At 40.5% G+C, this 18,894-nt stretch overlaps 1 protein-coding gene across 1 annotated transcript in view; it reads left to right on the forward strand.

The window, feature by feature from the left end:
* SIK2 (salt inducible kinase 2) overlaps window positions 1-18,894 on the forward strand; it is a 57,048-nt gene that overhangs the window by 27,770 nt on the left and 10,384 nt on the right. Inside the window, exons 5-8 of the mRNA XM_075723237.1 lie at window positions 11,410-11,534; window positions 13,658-13,781; window positions 15,862-16,082; window positions 17,401-17,553. Coding sequence (XP_075579352.1) covers window positions 11,410-11,534; window positions 13,658-13,781; window positions 15,862-16,082; window positions 17,401-17,553 — 623 coding nt within the window. The remainder of the gene's footprint in view (window positions 1-11,409; window positions 11,535-13,657; window positions 13,782-15,861; window positions 16,083-17,400; window positions 17,554-18,894) is intronic.

Below are 18,894 nucleotides of genomic sequence, written 5' to 3' on the forward strand. Positions count from 1 at the left end.
AATCTAGTGGGTTCATCAGCACTACCATTTGTAGAGTATTTTTACTTTTCTCATTTCTGATTTCAAACTTGCATTTATTTCTAGCACCTACTGACAATCATAGCACCTGGAGATTTATGGCCAACATACAACTGTATTTACCAGGACAACATATGGCTTCAGTAAATACTGTGCCTTAAGGGCTGCAAGTCACGCGGACCCCACTTACTATGAGTACCTGAACTACGTATAAGGGAATTTTTGTGCTATTGTTCATCTGTGCTTTCTTTCCTTGCCTTCCGATCTGCCGCTCTTCTCCCCATTTTCACCACCACATTCTATCCCTTCTAAATTCTTTTCCTCCACATCAGTGTTCTGCACTGTAGCTTGTCACGTTCAGCCTGGCATAGTTTTCCAGAACTCCCCAGGGGCCTCAGCTGCACTGGAGCGGGGCCGTATTCAGAGGTATTCCTTTCACAGATGTCCTTAGCACTGCGGGGATGCAAGTCCCCTGCCTCCCTGAACACTGCAGTGCAAGCATGATGCAGGCTCACAAAAACACTACTTCAGAGGCATCTCGGGAGACCCGTTAACTGAAGAAAGGTTTTGGAGACATGAACTGTTCTGTTGCAGGGAATTTCAAGCATAGGTTCTCCAGGGACTCAAATAAAAGCATTGATAAATGGTAGTTACTAGATTCCATCAGCTACGCTGTTTTTTTCCTCCTCTTAGCTGCTCTTGTGCTCTGCCTCTGTATTACAGAAAGTTAATTATAGGTGGTCTGTATGTAAATGATCACATTAACTGGCTGTGATTCATATGGTCTGATTCTTCCATGTATCTTTCATGTATCATTGCTTTATCAGATTGATAGCAATTCCTATGTCCAGCTTTGGTGATAAAGTAGCTGGAGGAAAGTTATGACTGCTAGAAACTTCGTAGTGATTTGTGCTGAGTCAGCTGTTTTATTTTTCTCTGTAAAGGAGATAGATGATGATTTCACAGAATGGTTTATCTGTGATTTCGGAGTTATCTGGTGCTGTACAGATCCCTGAGAACAGTCTCTTCCAGTGGTTCATATTCTTCATGGTTCATTTATCAAACTGTGGAAGAACAAAAGGCAGCCAGGATCCCAGCTCTGATAGCTAGAATTACTCTCTAATTCAAATTAATCTAGCAATTGAAAAACAACAGCGTAACTGATGAATTATTTTGATAGAGAGCTCTGCAGTGTCAGTGTTTGCATTGGGCCGTAGCCCTGTGCGCAGGGCTGTCCCTTGCTGATCGCTCCAAGCAGCTATGAAACCCCCATAGATACTCGTGGCCATTCCAGGTCTTCCGAACTTCCAGGGGACCTCTTGATTCATTCTGATGCTTCTAAGACTTTTATTGAAGCTTTTATTCTTTAAGAATAGAATACAGTGGTTTTCAGTCAAATACAGAAATGTGCATAAAGTTACCTCTCTCTTTCAGCTACCAGGAGAATAAACTAAGATTCAAAAATAAGTGTTCCTAAAACTGTGAGCTGATGACAGTGCCACCTTTTATTCTTAAACAAGGAGGCTGGACTGAAATTTAATAGTTTTGTGTTAATATTGCTCTAAAGGGAAGAGGACAGATAGAATCCAAAGCATCTTTCCTTTCAGTCTTAGTAACTGGACAAGAAACAGAAGATGCATAAAGATCTTGAGGTGAGAGCTTTGATAGACTTATTTTCTAGAAATATGAGGCAGTTAGGAGCAAAAGCCTCAAACTTAAGTTTTAGCATAAGTAACATACAAGAAGGCATTAATCAGATAAAATGTCCACTGAGAAGGTTGCGGCTGAAGAATGCCACACCAGGCAGTCTCCATCAGGTTTGACATCAAATTTGTTTTCAGCACTAGCAAGCTAAACATTCTTTGTTCTTCTCAAAGTTATTGCCTGTAGATAGCTGGATTGTTCACGTATCCTGTATGTTTTGCTGTGTTTTTTAAGGGATCACAGGGACTGGATTTCAGTTACTGATCACTGATACACTGTGCTGTCATCAAATAAAACTTGCCTGTTGTCTGTACAGGGAACATCTGTGCATTTGTGAAAATTAAATACAGCTTTGAATTGAGGATGGAATAGTGAGCTTCTCTCTGTATACTTCCAGCCCCACTAAACTGCCAGATTAAGATGCCTTATAGATGTCTGCAGAAATCATGCCATCTTGATGGTAAAGCTACTGTGTTTGAACCAGATCAGGTAGGAGAGATTGTTATTTTGAAGTAGGTTGTAGTGCTGGTTTGTCTTGCTGGTGGACAGTAAAACACGCATTGACGTCAGAACTGGCTGATCAGCATTCAGTTCATGAAGTGGGTCAGGTTTGTTTCTAACACACTCATACCTTTCCTTTATCAGTACCTCTCTCCCGATTATCTCCTTTGCTCATATTACTATTATACCAAAAGATCCATGTGTCTCTATGAAGCCAGGCAGATTGAATTCTGTTGGTAATTTTAGAAGAATGGATTAATTGTAGCTCTGAAGCTAGTATCCCTTCTAAAGGATTTTTAGAGGTACAAATTAAGAGACTACCTCATATTGCTAGATGCACAGCAGAAGTTGCAGTGGCTCTGGCAGGGAGCTTCCATTTCTCAAATTGCAAACGGGTCTGAAATCTTCGTCTGTTTCCATTTTTAACAGGAAAACAGATTCCATTTAAATGATGTATGTTCAAAAAATTATACCTTATAATTCAAGATTATTCTAAAGGAGGTAATGAGATTGAGAAACAAAATACCGCAAATGCTGAGAGCCAATATTTGCGGATTGCACAAACACGGAGTTTAATCAAGTGAACACAATGCTGCAAATGATCGTATGGTTTTTTTAACGTGCAGACTCAGGCAAATGTTAAGAAGATAAAGATCGCTCCGTTATGCCCCATTGCTGGAAGTGCTCAAGGCCGGGTTGGACGGGGCTTTGAGCAGCCTGCTCTAGGGGAAGGTGTCCCCGCCCATGGCAGGGGGGTTGGACTAGATGATCTTTAAGGTCCCTTCCAACCCAAACCATTCTGTGATTCAGTTGTTATATAATCTCAGTCCTCTGGTAACGAGTCCAATTTCAGTCCTTTTAGAATTCTGTGGCTGGCATATGTTGTTTTGAGGGCTAGCACATTTTCCCCTTAAACATCAGTAATGTTCTTAAAATCCATTTCTCTGGAATGGGAAATCTTAACAGTGTTCTTAGGTTAAAAACTATTACCTTTGAACCAGAATGATTACGGTAGATCAGCAATTGCAAAGTAGAAACAAGGTGGAGGGAGGAAGAGAGAATGAGTGACTAGTGATTGTTTTGTGCTTAATTGAATCCTGGCCATTCTAACACTCCAAAAAGTGGGACAACTAAACTGACAGTGCAGTACTTAAAAATTGAGGAATCCCAATGGACCAAGCGTCCAGTATCCTATCTAAATCCTGAACTTTTTCTTTGAAATGTTTTTCATGGACGCTATTAATTCTTGAGTCCTTAAGAAATGGTTTAACATCATTTGAAGATACAAGTGTAGAAAGCAAAATGGAAGCAAAAAGAGGTAACCATAATAATTTATGTACCTTAACAAATAATGCTGATCTCCCTGCACAGGTAATTATTTTGTCCAACAATAGAATATGATTGGATTTCTAAAGATAAGAGCAGACTGCTGAAATATGCAACACTCTTTTTAAATCCTATGTTACATGAAAGTGTCCAGTATGAATTAGTAGGTGTCTGGCTCTTACTGTGCTTTGTATTGTCAATGTATGCTATTTTTCCAGCAGAAATTCATAACTGAAGGATACTGGTATTCCTTGCCCATGAAAAAGGGAAAAAATTGAAGTTTTAGAACTGCAGATCAAAGACAGAATGAAGGAACCATTTTCCAGGTTTTTAAGACACATACTGCTAGACAAGGTGCACAGACTCGTGAGGAGCTCTATACTGGGTCAGATCCATGTAGCAGTGACGGGGAGAGTATACCAGGCTGGCCGTTTTCTGCAGCCTATTCCCCACGTGTTTGTCCCTGCCCCCAAGCCCCAGCAGCTAGTATTGTTGCATTAGTGCTTATACAGAGTGCATCCTTGGCTACTCCTTCTAGTATCAATTTATAGACCTTTCATTCATGGATTTGCCTAATAAAACTTAATCATCTATGCTGTCACAGGATCATCAGATCCAAGCCAACTGCTGTAGTTCCACCCAGTCAAGCACTGTCTCGACAGCGTAAGTTCTGTAATTCTATTGCTCATATAGGGAGCAAAGGTAACAGCCTTGCAAGGATCGTGCCATTCAGTTCTAAGATGTCCTTGGTCTTGAGCTACTTTTGGTAACCATAAATAAAACTATTATGTGTTACGAAATTAAGCATGTGAAGATAATAGTAAAGAAAAAAAAAATCCTAATTGTAACACAAACCTGAAGCTTCTCTTATATTGATCAGTCATACTTAAAGACTCTGTTCTGTCTTTTGCTGTTCAGATTTGTTCATGTTTCTTTCTGAAGTGGCTTCCATGTGTTCACATTCACCAAATAGCTAATTTAAATCCAGTCTGTATAGGCAAAGAGTTTCACTTTCTTAGGAATTGAAATCTTGTGTATTTCCAAGCAGGTCATGCTTTCTATAGCTGTGCTTACAAATACACGTACATGTACTTGTGAATTTGATACGAAGATTTATGAGGGTGGCACCTGAGTAGGAGCTGCAGTCCAGAGATAAAGATTGATATTTATCTGCAATACTAAGAGGATGTTGAAAATCTGACAAATTCAAGGTAAGTGAAGGGAGAGATCAGATTTAATGACACCTATACAGATGGCAAAATGCTTCTGAGAGAAGAAATTGCTTCATGTCTCCTGAAGTTTTGTCAAGGTTGCCTAGCCAGTTATGCATGAAGAAGAGTCTCCTCAGAGAGAATTAAAAAATTCACAACAAAAGTCTAGCAGTGATAGGAAAAAGGCAGGTGACATACAGAGATTGAGGGATATTTTTGGTAGAAGATTTTGTTGTTTCCCCCTCTGTTATTACAGCCGAAGTTGCAGTTGTTTCAGAACTGAGGAGGTAAAAGGAAGGATAGCATGAATGTTATATTCAGTGTTTCCTATGTAGATTTGGAATCTGAGCTGACCTTGGCCGTTTGCACCTCCAGAGTATGGTGACATGCCAGGATGCTATTGCGTAACTGTTCATGCAACTGTCGGGCATTCTGTGTGCTTGCAGAGCATGACATCATTATGGATCTCGCGTGTGGTCTGACCTTCAAATAGTCTTTCCAACATTGTAGCTTTCTTATTGATAGGCAGGGGGGCTCTTTTTTGATTATGGACAAGTCCCAGAAGTTCATTGCTGTGAGACTGGGTATCTGATTTTCTGACTGAGCTAATACAGTGACCTTGGACTGATGCTGGAGATTAACCTCTTGAGGGTTCCACCTGTACCAGATATTTCCACTAGTGTAAGATGTTCTCTTGTACTAAAGTATGTTAATTATCTGGAATACAATACTAATTTAGGGACATTGGGTTAAAAGGATAAAATGAAGCTTAAATATTTGTCTGTATTTTAAGTTTCCAGTCTGATTGTGGACAATGCAAAAATAGGTGAGGGATAAAAGTATTATGTGTCATCACAAAAAATGACAGCTCATCATTAGCAGTCAGCACACAGCTACACAAATCTCTAAGGAGCTAGAGTGATTGTAGATCTGATTCAATCAGTCACTGTTTCCAGCAAACTCAATCATTCGTATTTGAACTAGAATTTATCTTTTTAAAAGTCCTCAAGTGTCTAGTCAGATTTTTAAAGTAATCAATCCACCAAATACTACTATGCTGCCCTAGAAGATTATTCTAAATCAAATCTGTTAAGATAAATCATGAAATACAACAGTTTTGAAGTTATTTATGCCCCAGAGCCCCTTTACCAACCAGTTTGCTTAAGTCCAAAGGCTCTGATCATCATCTTTCTTCATCTTTCTCATGAATTGTTTCTTCCAAACTGAAGCCATGGGCTGCAGCTCCTTATTTGTCACTAGGGTCACTTTAGCAGATTTGATGTTAGATAAGCCCTGTAGTTCTAGTCTTGAAGAGAGGAGAACAAGGCTATCTATTGACCAAATCAGCTTTCCTAGAACAGAGATTTACTTGCTCAGAACAAAAGCATTTTGGGAAGGAAGGGGAAAAAAGGTAAAACTGCGAGGATATAAGAGATGTAGCTATTCCTGCTTTGTGTGAGTGCAAATAATGCATATGGTTAGTTTGAGATGAGAAGTGAAAAGGGTTAATCCTACAACTGTGGGTGATGCTAAAGAGCTCCATTGATTGAATTACTGTAAGCAGATCTTATTCATGGAGTGTTAAGGACCTGTATCTTTGCAGAATTTTTGTTGTAGAGGAATTGGCATGCCATGTTTCCACTGACTTTTAACATGTTGCTGTTATTGTTAGCCCTTTATAATGACCTTACAAATCCCATCCCACAGGTATTTTGAACTTTCCAGAAAAGAGCAGCAATATTCTATTCCATACTCTCTCTGCTGCATATCGGAAGTGGATGTCCCAAAATTATCCCCATGGTTAGGCATTATCTGCACACAGCAGCAAATGGTGCAGTTAGCGTTTGTGCAGTTGTCAGCTGTCTCTGGGAGTATGTCCTGTGTAGCTGCACTGAGGCACTCTGGAATCACTTCCAGGACAGATAAAGATCGGATACTTTTTTCTGCGAGAGGAATTACGAGAATGGCTTGGGAGTTACTGGCACCAGAGAGATTTAGCTCTTGTCATTGCAGCAGAGTTACTGGACTTTACCTGGAGTGTACAAGGAGCCAGAGCAGTTACCTGCCCATCTGTCTGTGAAGCATAACTGTTTTCAGAGCACGTGTGTGCAGATCCAAATTAGAGGTCTTCCCAGGTGGATAACTGCGGGGTTAGCGCAACCTAGGAGAAATTTTTGACAGCCCAGTATGGAATCAGCTGTTACGGGCTCAGCCGCTGGCCTAGTTTCTTTAAGGGGTCTAGACAAATAAAGAGCAGTCTTTTGGCAGCTTTGGGTTAGACCTAGAAGTTTCAGGTGTGTGGTCAGGTAGTTGAAAGTAGATGCAGCCCATTTTCCTATGTTTTCAACACAACCTTGCTGCTGCTGACAATTAAGCCAGTATCTTTATCATCCAATCATGGACTAGCCTGATAAGAGTATCCCGCTTGTTTTTATACTTGATCTCTTACGATAGCAAATTCAGAAATCTCTGTAATAAGATTCCACAGAATGACTCATTTATTTAAAAGAAAAGGCAATTTCTGATCAGTTGTTGAGACAGTGATGAATTATATGCCGAGTACTGGACTGTATAGTTAAAACTGAGGGAAAAATAAGCAAGGCCAGTGTTTACAAAAGGAAATGAGACTTAGTGCTTCCCCTTATATCCTGGTGTATTTGAGTCACTGGACTGAGATGTGCCTAGAGTATGGGATGTACATTAAAGGTGGCAGAAAGTTTACAGCAGAATTACAGCATCGAATTTCAGGCTGTGGAAATGTTGAGGCAAAAGTTTTCAGCAGAGAGTGACTGGTTTCCATTTGCTGTTTAGAGAATGACCAGGCATTTCAGTTATGCTTGGCCCTGGCCTGGGTCAGTCACTGGTTGGTTACTTGGATTTGGGCTAGTCTATTCTCTGTTCCAGTGTCCTCACCTGTAAAACTGGTATGCTGTTTCTCACCATAAAACCCCCTGATAAGAGAGACGAATTCCATAATCAATACCTTGAAATTCCTAAATACAAAGAGCTGCTTTATGCGTGTTGCAAAATATTTTTAAAGATGCGTTTTTTGTGGAAGAACACCACTGAGAACTGGTCTAAGTGAGGTTAGACATTTATATTGCTGTACCTAGCTGTACCTTCAAGATTACCGTGAGCTTTGGAAAAAGGATGGATAAAATGAGAATGGCATTGATTGTGTGTGTATAACTGTGGCTGATCTACAGTTAGCAGTTGCTTACCTGAATCAAATGGACCACCAACACAAGGTACAACACAAGATATGTAAAAAAAGGCCCGTTTATATTATGAATGCCCCCCAGCAATATTGCTGCTAAATGGAATAGTGACTGTTTTCATTACCTTACAGTGCATGTTACCCACTGTAGAGATTTCCATACTGAGAGCTGGATGGTTGCATAGTCTTGATTCTCTATTATTCCTAATTAATTAGTGCATTTCATTAAAGACAACTAAAAATATATGTTTATATTAGTGGTTCTGTTTAACACAATGGGGAGTCAGCAGTGTGATGCAGTAAGGAAGCAGAGATGAGTAAGGTATTAAAGAGGTAGTCTTTGTAATAAGAATTAACCAGTGGGACACAAAGACTTGGAATCTCTTTCTAAGTCCAGTAGATTTCTTGCTGAAATCTTTAGTGACCTTGTAGTTAAAAGAATTAATGAAAACCACCAAAAGGCCTATGAGACCATGCTGTTTGTGTATGTTTCCCAGGTAACTTCTGAACCTGTTGCTTGCCTGTAACCAAATTTGACAGAGAGCAGGAACCTCAAAAGGCAAAAATATTCCTGCAGGTTCATATATAGGTGTTAAAGCAGTGGGTGGTGTGTCTTAACCTGTGGCAACAGTTGCAGAAGGAGCCACAAAAATGATCAGAGGGATAGAACACCTCTCCCATGAGGACAGGCTGAGAGAGTTGGGGTTTTTCAGCCTGGAGAAGAGAAGGCTCCGGGGAGACCTTAGTGCAGCCTTTCAGTACTTCAAGGGGGCTTAGAAGAAAGTTGGGGACAAACTTCTTAGTAGGGCCTGTTGCACCAGCACAAGGGGTAATGGTTTTAAACTAAAAGAGGGTTTAAACTAAAACTAAAGATTTAGACTAGATATAAGGAAGAAATTTTTTACAATGAAGGTGTTGAAACGCTGGCACAGGTTGCCTGGAGAGGTGGTAGATGCCCCATCCCTTCAAACATTCAAGGTCAGGTTGGACAGGGCTCTGAGCACCCTGATCTGGTTGAAGATGATGTCCCTGCTCACTGCAGGGGGACTGGACTAGGTGACCTTTAAAGGTCCCTTCCAACCCAAACTATTCTATGATTCTATACCTTATTACGTGCTAAGGAAAATCTTGGAAGACAGAAGAGAAAAATGCTCTAAAAGCCTCCTCAGCTCTGGTGTTCCCAAAACTGCTTCTTCCGCCTATGTTCATTTTTGATGTATGTTGCAGGAAGAGTTCTGTTAAAAGAACTGTGGGAGCTCTTGTGTCCTTCTGTTAGGAGAGCAACCAAATACTTTTACTGTTAAGCTCAGTGAAGTAGTCTGATTCAATTTACATATTACTTCTCTAAAACAGCTCCAGGTTAACTTTATCTAAGCCTGGTAAGTTTTTGTTTAATATCTCTCTATTGCTTTGATTCTGAGGGTTCTCTTGTGATTTTATAGCTCATGATGTATGATGAGTGAGCCGGGCTCTTTCCTCTGAGTAACAGAACCTATACAGATAGAAGTAAATGAAGTGGTACCCGTACTGTGTGTCTGCTAACCACAGTGTTTATCAGTTTTGCTATCTGCTGATCAGCGCTGCATTGTATTAACATACCTTTGAGGTGTTCAGCGCTTGACAGTACTAAATCAGCAGCCTGATTACTGTTTATCAACACTGTTGACTTTCACAGGATTCCTCGAGTCACACCAGCATGCAGGAGCCTGGTTAGATACAAGGCTAAAAGCATTATCACCTTAAGAAAAGAAACTTCCTGTAACCTTCTACTGCATAGTTTGCTCCTGTGTGGAAAAAGTGGCTGGGAACAGTTAAATCATTGTTCACAGAGGAGTACAGTGATGAACATAAACAATGTTGCTGTGCTTGACAGTCTTTGCATATCACTTGCAATGCTCCGTTCTGTATTTCCTTTGGAGATACAGCTGACAGCTGATACAGTTAGTGAATTGAAGCCAGTTTGCCTAAAAGCCTTAAATCCAAAGAATATTTGTCCCTGTTATCAGATCGCTCTCCTTGAGAACTTCTCCTTCTTTGCTTTAGTATTAACAGCACTTGTTGTCACAGAACATCATACAGGGTGGCCTGCAACGCAAGTGGAATAGAAGACTAAGCAGTAACAGAGCGTTAATGCTGGGAGCAACAGGGAGAAATGTTGCATGAGAACTCCACTAGACTTCAGCGGAGCAAGTATTTTGATTCATGGTGCGAATAGGTGTATCCAAACACTGTGCTCCAATGGCCTTTATTAAAAGCCTGATGAATAACAGCCTTGTGTATTAATACTGAGGCACATCATGGAAGGACTATTCAGAATGGGTATCTGCAGTGGATGTGGAAGGGACTGTTAGGATTCTGGCAGGAAGAGTAAAGAATGCTAAAGCAAATGATGTATGAACTAAGCAAAGGGGGCAAGAGCGATGACAGGATATGAGAGGAACGGGAGGGTCTGAGCTGTGAAGAGCTCCAAAGACACTAGTAAGAGTGGAGTGGAAGGCAAGAGCTACAGATCGGAGCACGAGGGAGCGGTAGCAGCCACCTGAAATTCTGCAGTTTGAAAATAATCAGTTGCAGTTCAGTCATTAAGCCAGCTTCCTCCATATTAATGTTGCTTGCTGTATTGTTCTAGTAAAAAAAAAAAAAAAGCAACCTGGGAGAGCAGCAACAGGGGAAGCTTAAAAAAAATTACATCAGACTCTATCTGACTTCACGTCTCTATGCAATAGTGGCTGTCATTTTGCTTTCCACTATTGGATTATTACAAATGGTGACTAATACTGAAGTCCCATGGGACCCATGTCTAGTCCCATATTAAGCCATAAAAAGAAACATTTAAAAGAACTCCTTAGCTGTGGAATGGTAAATTTCAGTTGTAGATTGAAAGGGCTGTAGACAATCCCAGTAGCACAATTTCCTTCCAAGCAAAAGGCTTTGTGTTTTCCCATGCTTGTTGCTTTTGGTAGAGCTCCTCCCTCCCATCTCCAAAGTTGATGCTTTTGTTGTCAAAATTTGTTGTGTATTCAAGGCTAGAGAGCACCTAAAGAAAAGTCAGGAAATCTGAGATCCAGTACGGAATCTCAGATATCTCTTGGCAAGTAAATAAGCTCATATGTATGCATGATTGTCAGTTTGTTGAATTTTAGTGATAGCTGTTTATAAACTTGGATTTAGCAAACTGGTAGAAGTTTACTCAAAACTCCTACAGGTTGTGAAGTTTTGCAGAGTGTCTTAATAATTACGTAGTTGTCATGAAAATAGCAGTATAGGACATTCAGCATCCCAATAAGTATCTTCAGTGTGAGTACTGATAAAAGCATTTGTGATAGAGCTTTTCATGAATGAAAATGAGCTTTCAGGCCTAGCCCATGCATATAATTATCCTCTGTTCTGCAACTGGAGTGTGGAGTGACTTTCCCCTTAATGTCTCAACAGATTTTGGATTTGGAAATTTCTATAAGAGTGGTGAGCCTCTGACGACATGGTGTGGAAGCCCACCATATGCAGCCCCAGAAGTCTTTGAAGGACAGCAATACGAGGGACCCCAGCTGGATATCTGGGTATAATTATTCTTTTTTTAACTGGATTCAACTTTTAGGAAGCTGGAACAAAGGAATCATCTTTGATTTTTCTTAGGCTGTGGACAAGCTGTTGTTCTTAAGCTTTATTTCTTGAGTGTCATAAAATGCTTCTTAACATTGAATGGAATTGAAGTTGCCTCTCCAGGTGACTACTAAATGTACACTGTAGGTGCATGTTAGCCCACTAGAGGAAAAACTGTAGCTCCTCCAAACGCTCTCCTGACTGATTGCATGAACTTTGCTTTTTTCAGTGCATTTAGCATCTTCTGTGTTAAGTGGGAATTGAACTTGAAAGGCTGTAAGTTCTTCATGAGGTTAAAGGGATTCTGAGCCAGTGAAACACAGGAGAGATGATGACTGCTTTGCTCTTTGAGCTAGAAACAAGCACATTTGTGCCACAAACGTTTCTACTGCAGCTGCATGTTTTTGAATAAGCATGTCTCCATGCGTACTACTCTAATGGAAGAGGACAGAGAGCGCAACCCACATTGTTATGCGATGGAAAAGGACTAAAATGAACTGAAGAAGCTCTGTGCACCCTTCACACATTGTCAGACTGCTTTTCATTCCTAATTTGGTTTTGTTTGGGTTTTTTTGTTTGTTTTTTAATTTTAGTATTCTGGTATTTATAATGATGTATTCATATTCTAAAGCAACCAGAGACAGTACAAGCAGTCTCTGCTCTGGCATCAGGTTTGCAGTGATAATATTGCAAACAGCGTAACATGGGGACTGACATTTTGGTCAGAGCCTGTTATACAAACAGGGCAGTTCATGGAAAGTCACCTTTCGGCTGCTAATCTAATTTAAATTAATCTAATTGCATTAACAAATAAAACCTGTCATTTTAGATACATATATTTGTGTGTATGCATGTATCTCTCTATCTACATACACATATATATATGTAGCTAGCTAGATTTTTTTTAAAAACAAGGCTACAGCCTTTTAGTAACCGGTAAATAAACGTACAGCAGACCTCAGCTATGCTTACTATTTCAAGTAGCACAGGCACTGTTTGAATGTCAGAAGTGAATCTCTGAACCGTGGTAAATATTCTTTAAATATAGAAGACTCTAAATCGTTAACAGAATCTGCCTGCCCACAAAGAGAAGCGCACGCATGTTTATATTTAAGATAAAATCATCATCATCTTCACGTATGTTCCGAGTTAAGGATTCTGTATCTCTTTGCATCACCCAGTCACAGAATAGGTCTGCTGAAAGTGCTGAGCTTGCAGGAGGAATGCAGCAATCCACAGTTCAGTTTTTGGCAGGCTAAGGAAGGAAGTGACTTTTAAAAATATATATTTAATTTTAAAATCTCTGTGTATGTACAGAGTTTTAAGGTGAATGTTGAATGCCTGCTTTTTCCCCTTGAGAAATCCAGTGCTGTCGCTATCTATGCCAACTGATTGGCACGAGGGTCTGGTGTGGTTATTTCATCTAGTGTGGCACTATATTTTTTTGGCATATACTGCAAGACTATTTCCATTTGCATACTTTCAAAAATGAGTCTGGCAGTTGGAGGAGAACTCTTGCCCAGATTGTCTCCTTTTGCTCATATTAAATAATACCTCATGCTCAGCACTGCACAGAGCAGTGCAGGATTATTAGTTGGTGTTCCCTTGAAGCTGACTGTTCATGAAGTTACCAGTGTGCCTCTTACCCAGGCTTTTGCGAATTGGTAAATGTAAAAGGTTACAGTTTCTTATTTTGAGTGGCTGCTGTTTGAGGTTTGTTTTTGTTTGAACAACATTGAGATTAATAAAAAGTATCTCTAATTCTCACCTGAAGTTGGGGCTCACTTTTCAGGTATCATTCAGTCATCTGCGTGGAGCTTCCTGCTAGCAGCCAGAGTCTCTAACCCATTACACTTCAGCTTACCTGCTTATCAGCACAAGGTACTGCAAGCCTAGCCATTTTGGGTTAGCTGAGTGTTCTTAATGTTTAGGGATCTTCAGAAACCTAACTCCTTTTTGTATAAATCTCTTGTTTCTGCAGAATGTAATTTTAATTTTTTCTGTGACAGGATTTGGCTAGCCAACCTCGGAGACTTTGCTTGTAGCTTGAAAAATGAAATGAATATTCTCTTTCTTACAGAGCATGGGTGTAGTTCTTTATGTTTTGGTCTGTGGAGCATTACCTTTTGATGGACCAACACTCCCCATACTGAGGCAACGAGTTCTTGAAGGAAGGTTCAGGATCCCTTATTTTATGTCAGAAGGTAACAATGTGCCCTCTTATGCTCCTGGTGTGGTAAACCTTGAGTAAATTTTAGAATAATCTCTGTTGCAATACAGCAAAGGGTGGTGCATCTGCACACTAGGCTATGGTATAGCAGACTATTCGTTCTGCAGAGACACAAATAAGCCTAGGTGAGCTGTATGCCTTTGCAGTTAGGCTGCTGCTAGGCAAACCAACCCATTTTTCCTGACACAATGCATGGAGGTTGCAGTGTCGCTGTACCCATGGGCAGGGAGGGAGTCAAAATGGAAGCTGAAGGATCTCTCATTCTACTGTGAACAGAAATCTGGGGATGCAGGGGGAGAGGCACATTTGTGCAGCAATTAGCTTTCGTCCTGCAAGGCCGTATGCATTTTAATGTGGAAAGAAAATGCGCTGAAAGCAGTATCGCTGTCAAACCTAAGTTGTGGATTGGGTGTTTCCTGGGTTTTGACAGTGTCTGCTAAACAAAAGCAGGAAAAGTGCACAACCAGTTGATATGCCAGGTTCTCATTGTCATGTGTCTGGCACTCCCATATGCAACTGAGAGATCTCTCCCTCACTTAATTGACCCATCTGTTGGGTTTCACTCTCCCTCATGCCTTGTTCAGACAAGTACAAGTGGGGCCACTTTTACACAAGATTTGATGGTGTCCTTCAGTTTCCCTATATTAAAGGGTCTCTAAACCAGATTACTTCAAAACAACCTTCCTGAATCAAATCCTCTTTAGATATACTGCTTTCTGTGCTTTTTTTTTTTTCCCCCAAAGGGAATTAAAAATGTGTTTTTCAGCCCTGTTGTTAAGGGTTCTGTGGTGTAAAACATTCTGGTTTTCCATTTTCTTTCTGGTGGCATGTACTCCTGCACACCACCTCTGAAAATAGCCACTACGGTGTAGCTATAGTGCACTTGGTTGCTTTTAGCAATGCCATTATGGCACCACAGCAACCCCTCAGCTTCCTGGGCACATTTTGCATCCAGCGCTGAACCGTATCGTGTTTCTGTGGCTTTGCTGACATAGGCATGCAAGCTAGATCCAGGTACCTTTGTGTGAGTTGCGATCATTGCTGTGACTGCAGTGTAGATCAGCTGTTTCACAGGCTGTTTGCCTCTCCCCTTGCTGATCACATGGTGATGCAGGGAGTGGGGAAGGGTGCGCCTCTTGGCAAAACTGTGAAAACAAGAGAGACAAACAGAAATAAATAGCCAGAAATCTCTCTGCAAACTATTTGTCGTAACTACCTGAATGGACTGACTCATAGCAACTGTGCTGTAGCCATATCATGGTCAGCTAGAAATGCATGGCAGATTGATAAGCTCCCCTCAAGGAACTTACATTGACTTCCTGTCATATACAAACTGCATGTTCATCTCTCGTGCCTTCATTTCCAAAAACCAGCTGAGATCTGAAGAAAAATGTGATGGTTTTAATGCTGTCCAGCATGTAGTAGTCAAAAAGCAGCAATGGTTTGGTGTGTTCAGATTTATTTTGGCACCTAAAGCTACTGATTGTGCTTTGGTCCTGGAATTAAAACAGGTAAGCACGCAGACCCACTGGCTACTATTCACAGCCACAGAGACATTATTTTTACCTTTGGTTTTGTGACCACTAGGGTGAAAATTAAAAAAAAAAAAAAAAAAAAATCCAGACACTAAACCCTAGTTTTGCCAATTCCTTGTTTTATGAGCCTGGACACACTATTTCAAACTGCTGGAGAAGGATGCTAATTAATCCCCACCACACTTCACAGAGGTCGTTTGAAGCTCTGTCAGTTAATGTCAGCACTGTACTTAGAACAGCACAAGCAGCTTCAAAGAGGTATTAAATATTACCGTTACCCCCATGTAGGAGCTGTGTAGAAGGAATGACACTGTTAGCCATACTATGCATTTAAAAATTGGGGTTTTGTCCTTCTTAATGTGATTTTTCATCTTGTTTTGAGAGATTGTTTAGCCTTCAGGAAATGTAGCACAGAAGTAAGGCAGTTTCCTGTTGTCATGCTCTGTATTGGTAGGTCTCAGGTGAATATATGCAAGTACCACTTAGCAGGTTGGTAGTTTTTTTTTTTTCCCCCAACAGAGTGTGAACATCTGATTAGAAGAATGTTGGTCCTAGACCCATCCAAACGGTTAACTATTGCTCAGATTAAGGAGCACAAGTGGATGCTTATAGAAGTTCCTGCACAGAGACCTATTCTTTATCCACCAGGAGAGGAGAATGAGCCTTCCATTGGAGAGTATAATGAGCAGGTCTTACGGCTAATGCATAGCCTTGGAATAGACCAACAGAAAACTATTGAGGTAAAATAGACTAAACCAGTATTTGTCCCTGGGGGGGGAGGGTCTCCTGTTTTGTTTTTATGACTAGAACTTATTATCCGAGTTGCTTGCAACATTCTTTATTTCAACAGTTGGCAGGGATAAGGTGTCTCTGCGTTATGCAAACTGCAGGCAAAACATTGTGCAGTAGGCCCACAGACAACTTCACCCGTGTGCCTTATGCTGGCTGGCCACACACAGTTATTCCAGTCCAAGGCATCCTTTGCCCATAGAGGAAAAAAAGGTCAATGAAAAGGCAGCACCGTGAGAGAAAGGATATTCCTCTTTGTCAGGAATCCACATTAGAACCCATGGAAAAGAATAATGTGTTCTGGTCATGTATCCCAGGACTAAGTACTGTTCTGTCAGTGTATTAACTACTTAATTTAAACAAGCACACATTTTATAAAAATTCAGTGTTGCAATTGCTTTAAGCTAGAGGACACTTAGAAATATAGCGTGCACTATATAAAAAATGGTAGCCCAATAGGGGCTGCCTGTTAAAATGGTGATACTTGCTGCTGCTTACAATTGGTCATTTCTAGAGATTTGTTTGCTAGCTAAGTTGATTCTTAAGCAGAAGTAAAATAAAGGAGCCACATTAGGTTCCACACTGTTGCTCCTGGGTGGGGCTGGATAAATCATTACTTGTCAAGTGGAGAGAGAGGAGGGGAAATCAGAATTGAAAGTAAATTCATTTTGAACTTCTCAGAGGGTGGAAAATGAAATTCAAAAAAGACCATAAAAGCAGTAAGCAGTTGAATGTCTCTGTCCAATCCCAAATCATGCTTCTTACCAAACATAAATGTCAAGACTCCCTATGGAGTTAACACAATCATTTTCTGTAGGATGGTTGATACTTTAAACTGTTGTGGAGGTTGGCAGTTTGAGTACTTTCTGCTAGAAGAGGCTAGTTTCTCTACTTCGCAGAGGCTTAGTTCCCCATTGCTTCTAGTGACTTGGCATGGCCAATATATTCAGAAGGTCCTGGAGCTCAGTCCCTTCTCCAGGTTCAAATCTTTGAGGGTTCAGAGTAGCACCTGAATGTTAGCTGCAAGTACTATTGCAGCCCAGAACACAGCCAACTCCCGTGAGCTTGCCCACTAAACTAATGTTGATGCTTTTCTTTACCTGGTACTCTGGTTTGAAACTTTCTCAATTCAGAATGTTTGCCTACCTCACTGCCTCTTCAGTATCTTCCCTGCCCCAGATGGCAATTCTTTCTTCTTCTTTGTCTTGTAGAACATAAAAGATAATGTATATTTGGCTGCACCCACACTTTTGTGCTTCTGTCTTTCAGTCTCTGCAGAACAAGAGTTATAACCACTTTGCTGCTATCTATTACTTGTTAGTGGAAAGACTCAAATCACATCGGAGTAGCTTCCCTGTGGAACAGAGACTTGATCCTCGTCAGCGTCGGCCAAGCACCATTGCTGAGCAGACAGTAGCCAAGGTAAGGTCTCATTCTTAGCAGAGGTGGGCTTAAGGCTGTGCAAGACATTCTTCTCTTTCAAAATGGTATTTCTGCATAGATTCACTTAAAATCCATTGTTATTTTCTGATTTCTATAGTATGTAGTCTTGCAGCATCATTTTGGAAAGACTTCTTTGGATTTGCCTCCTGTCAGAACTGTATGATGACAAATCAGTTGTCTGGCATGCCTCCTACAACTGCTTCTGCTGCCTCCTCCAAAAAAAAAAAAAAAAAAAAATTGCTTGGTTTTGGCTTTAATGGGTATCTGCATCATTTACCCTTAACTCCCAGTTTCTTTCCCAGTTAAAGGGAAAATATTGTGCTGGTGCTTCTAATTGGACCACTTCAGTTTTTGAGAATTCCAAACCTTTTGCTGGGAAGTCATGGGTTAAAATGTTAGAGAAATACCATTTCTGGAAACTGTGCACACCTGGAATATCTTTAACATGATTGACAAACGAGCTGTTGAATTTATGGCGAGCTGTGCTAGCACAGGGGCTAAAAGCATGCAGGCTTTACTTAGTGTTACAAACATAGTCAGTCTAAAGGGACCTGTTGAAAATAAAATTGCTTTCTCCCCTGCTGTTCTCTAGATACACTTTCTGTCTCCCATGAAATGAAGCATGGCAGAGAATAGTAAAGAGGTACCCAAAAGAAAAATATTAGGATCAACCTATCAGGTTAAGATGCCAATTCGTTGTGATATCTTAAGTACCCAATAAAAATATCATTGTCATGAGACTCTTAATGGCTCAAGACTCAGAGATTTGTTCCTAAATAATGTTATTTAAGATTTGTGCCACTTTTTCCTCTTGTGACCCTGCAAGAGTCCGGTTTCAAGGGAGACTTTGCAGCATGGCTGCAAAACCTCTCTATGTGCATAGAGCCAATGTGATCACTAATTGATTTAAGTCTGAAGGATGTCACATGTATTTTATCAAGAGCAATTCTGGGTGCTCCTTACATCTGGTGCCAGCCCTTCCATTGCGGAAGGCTGTCCACTTAGTATCCTCTCTAATTATACTGACTGATTCAGCACAGGCTTTAAGGCTATTCAGTCTGCTTCTTCCCTAGTAATTGTCTTCAGAAAGAAGGGTCATGTACAGTTTATCATGTCTTATTCCAATAATTCTCAGATTTTTTTTTTTTTACATGTTCTTTTGTTTCATTAAGATACACAGATGCTGTATAGCTTTTGATTTCTATTAATGCATAACTGGAAACATGAAAGACTTGGCCTAAGATGACTCAGATTTATCATGGTCTCCAGTAAATATTCTCTCAAGTTCACAGCCTCCTAGGTACTGTATTACTGCTGTAT

Source organism: Pelecanus crispus, chromosome 19 (assembly GCF_030463565.1).
Source record: "Pelecanus crispus isolate bPelCri1 chromosome 19, bPelCri1.pri, whole genome shotgun sequence".
Taxonomy (NCBI): domain Eukaryota; kingdom Metazoa; phylum Chordata; class Aves; order Pelecaniformes; family Pelecanidae; genus Pelecanus; species Pelecanus crispus.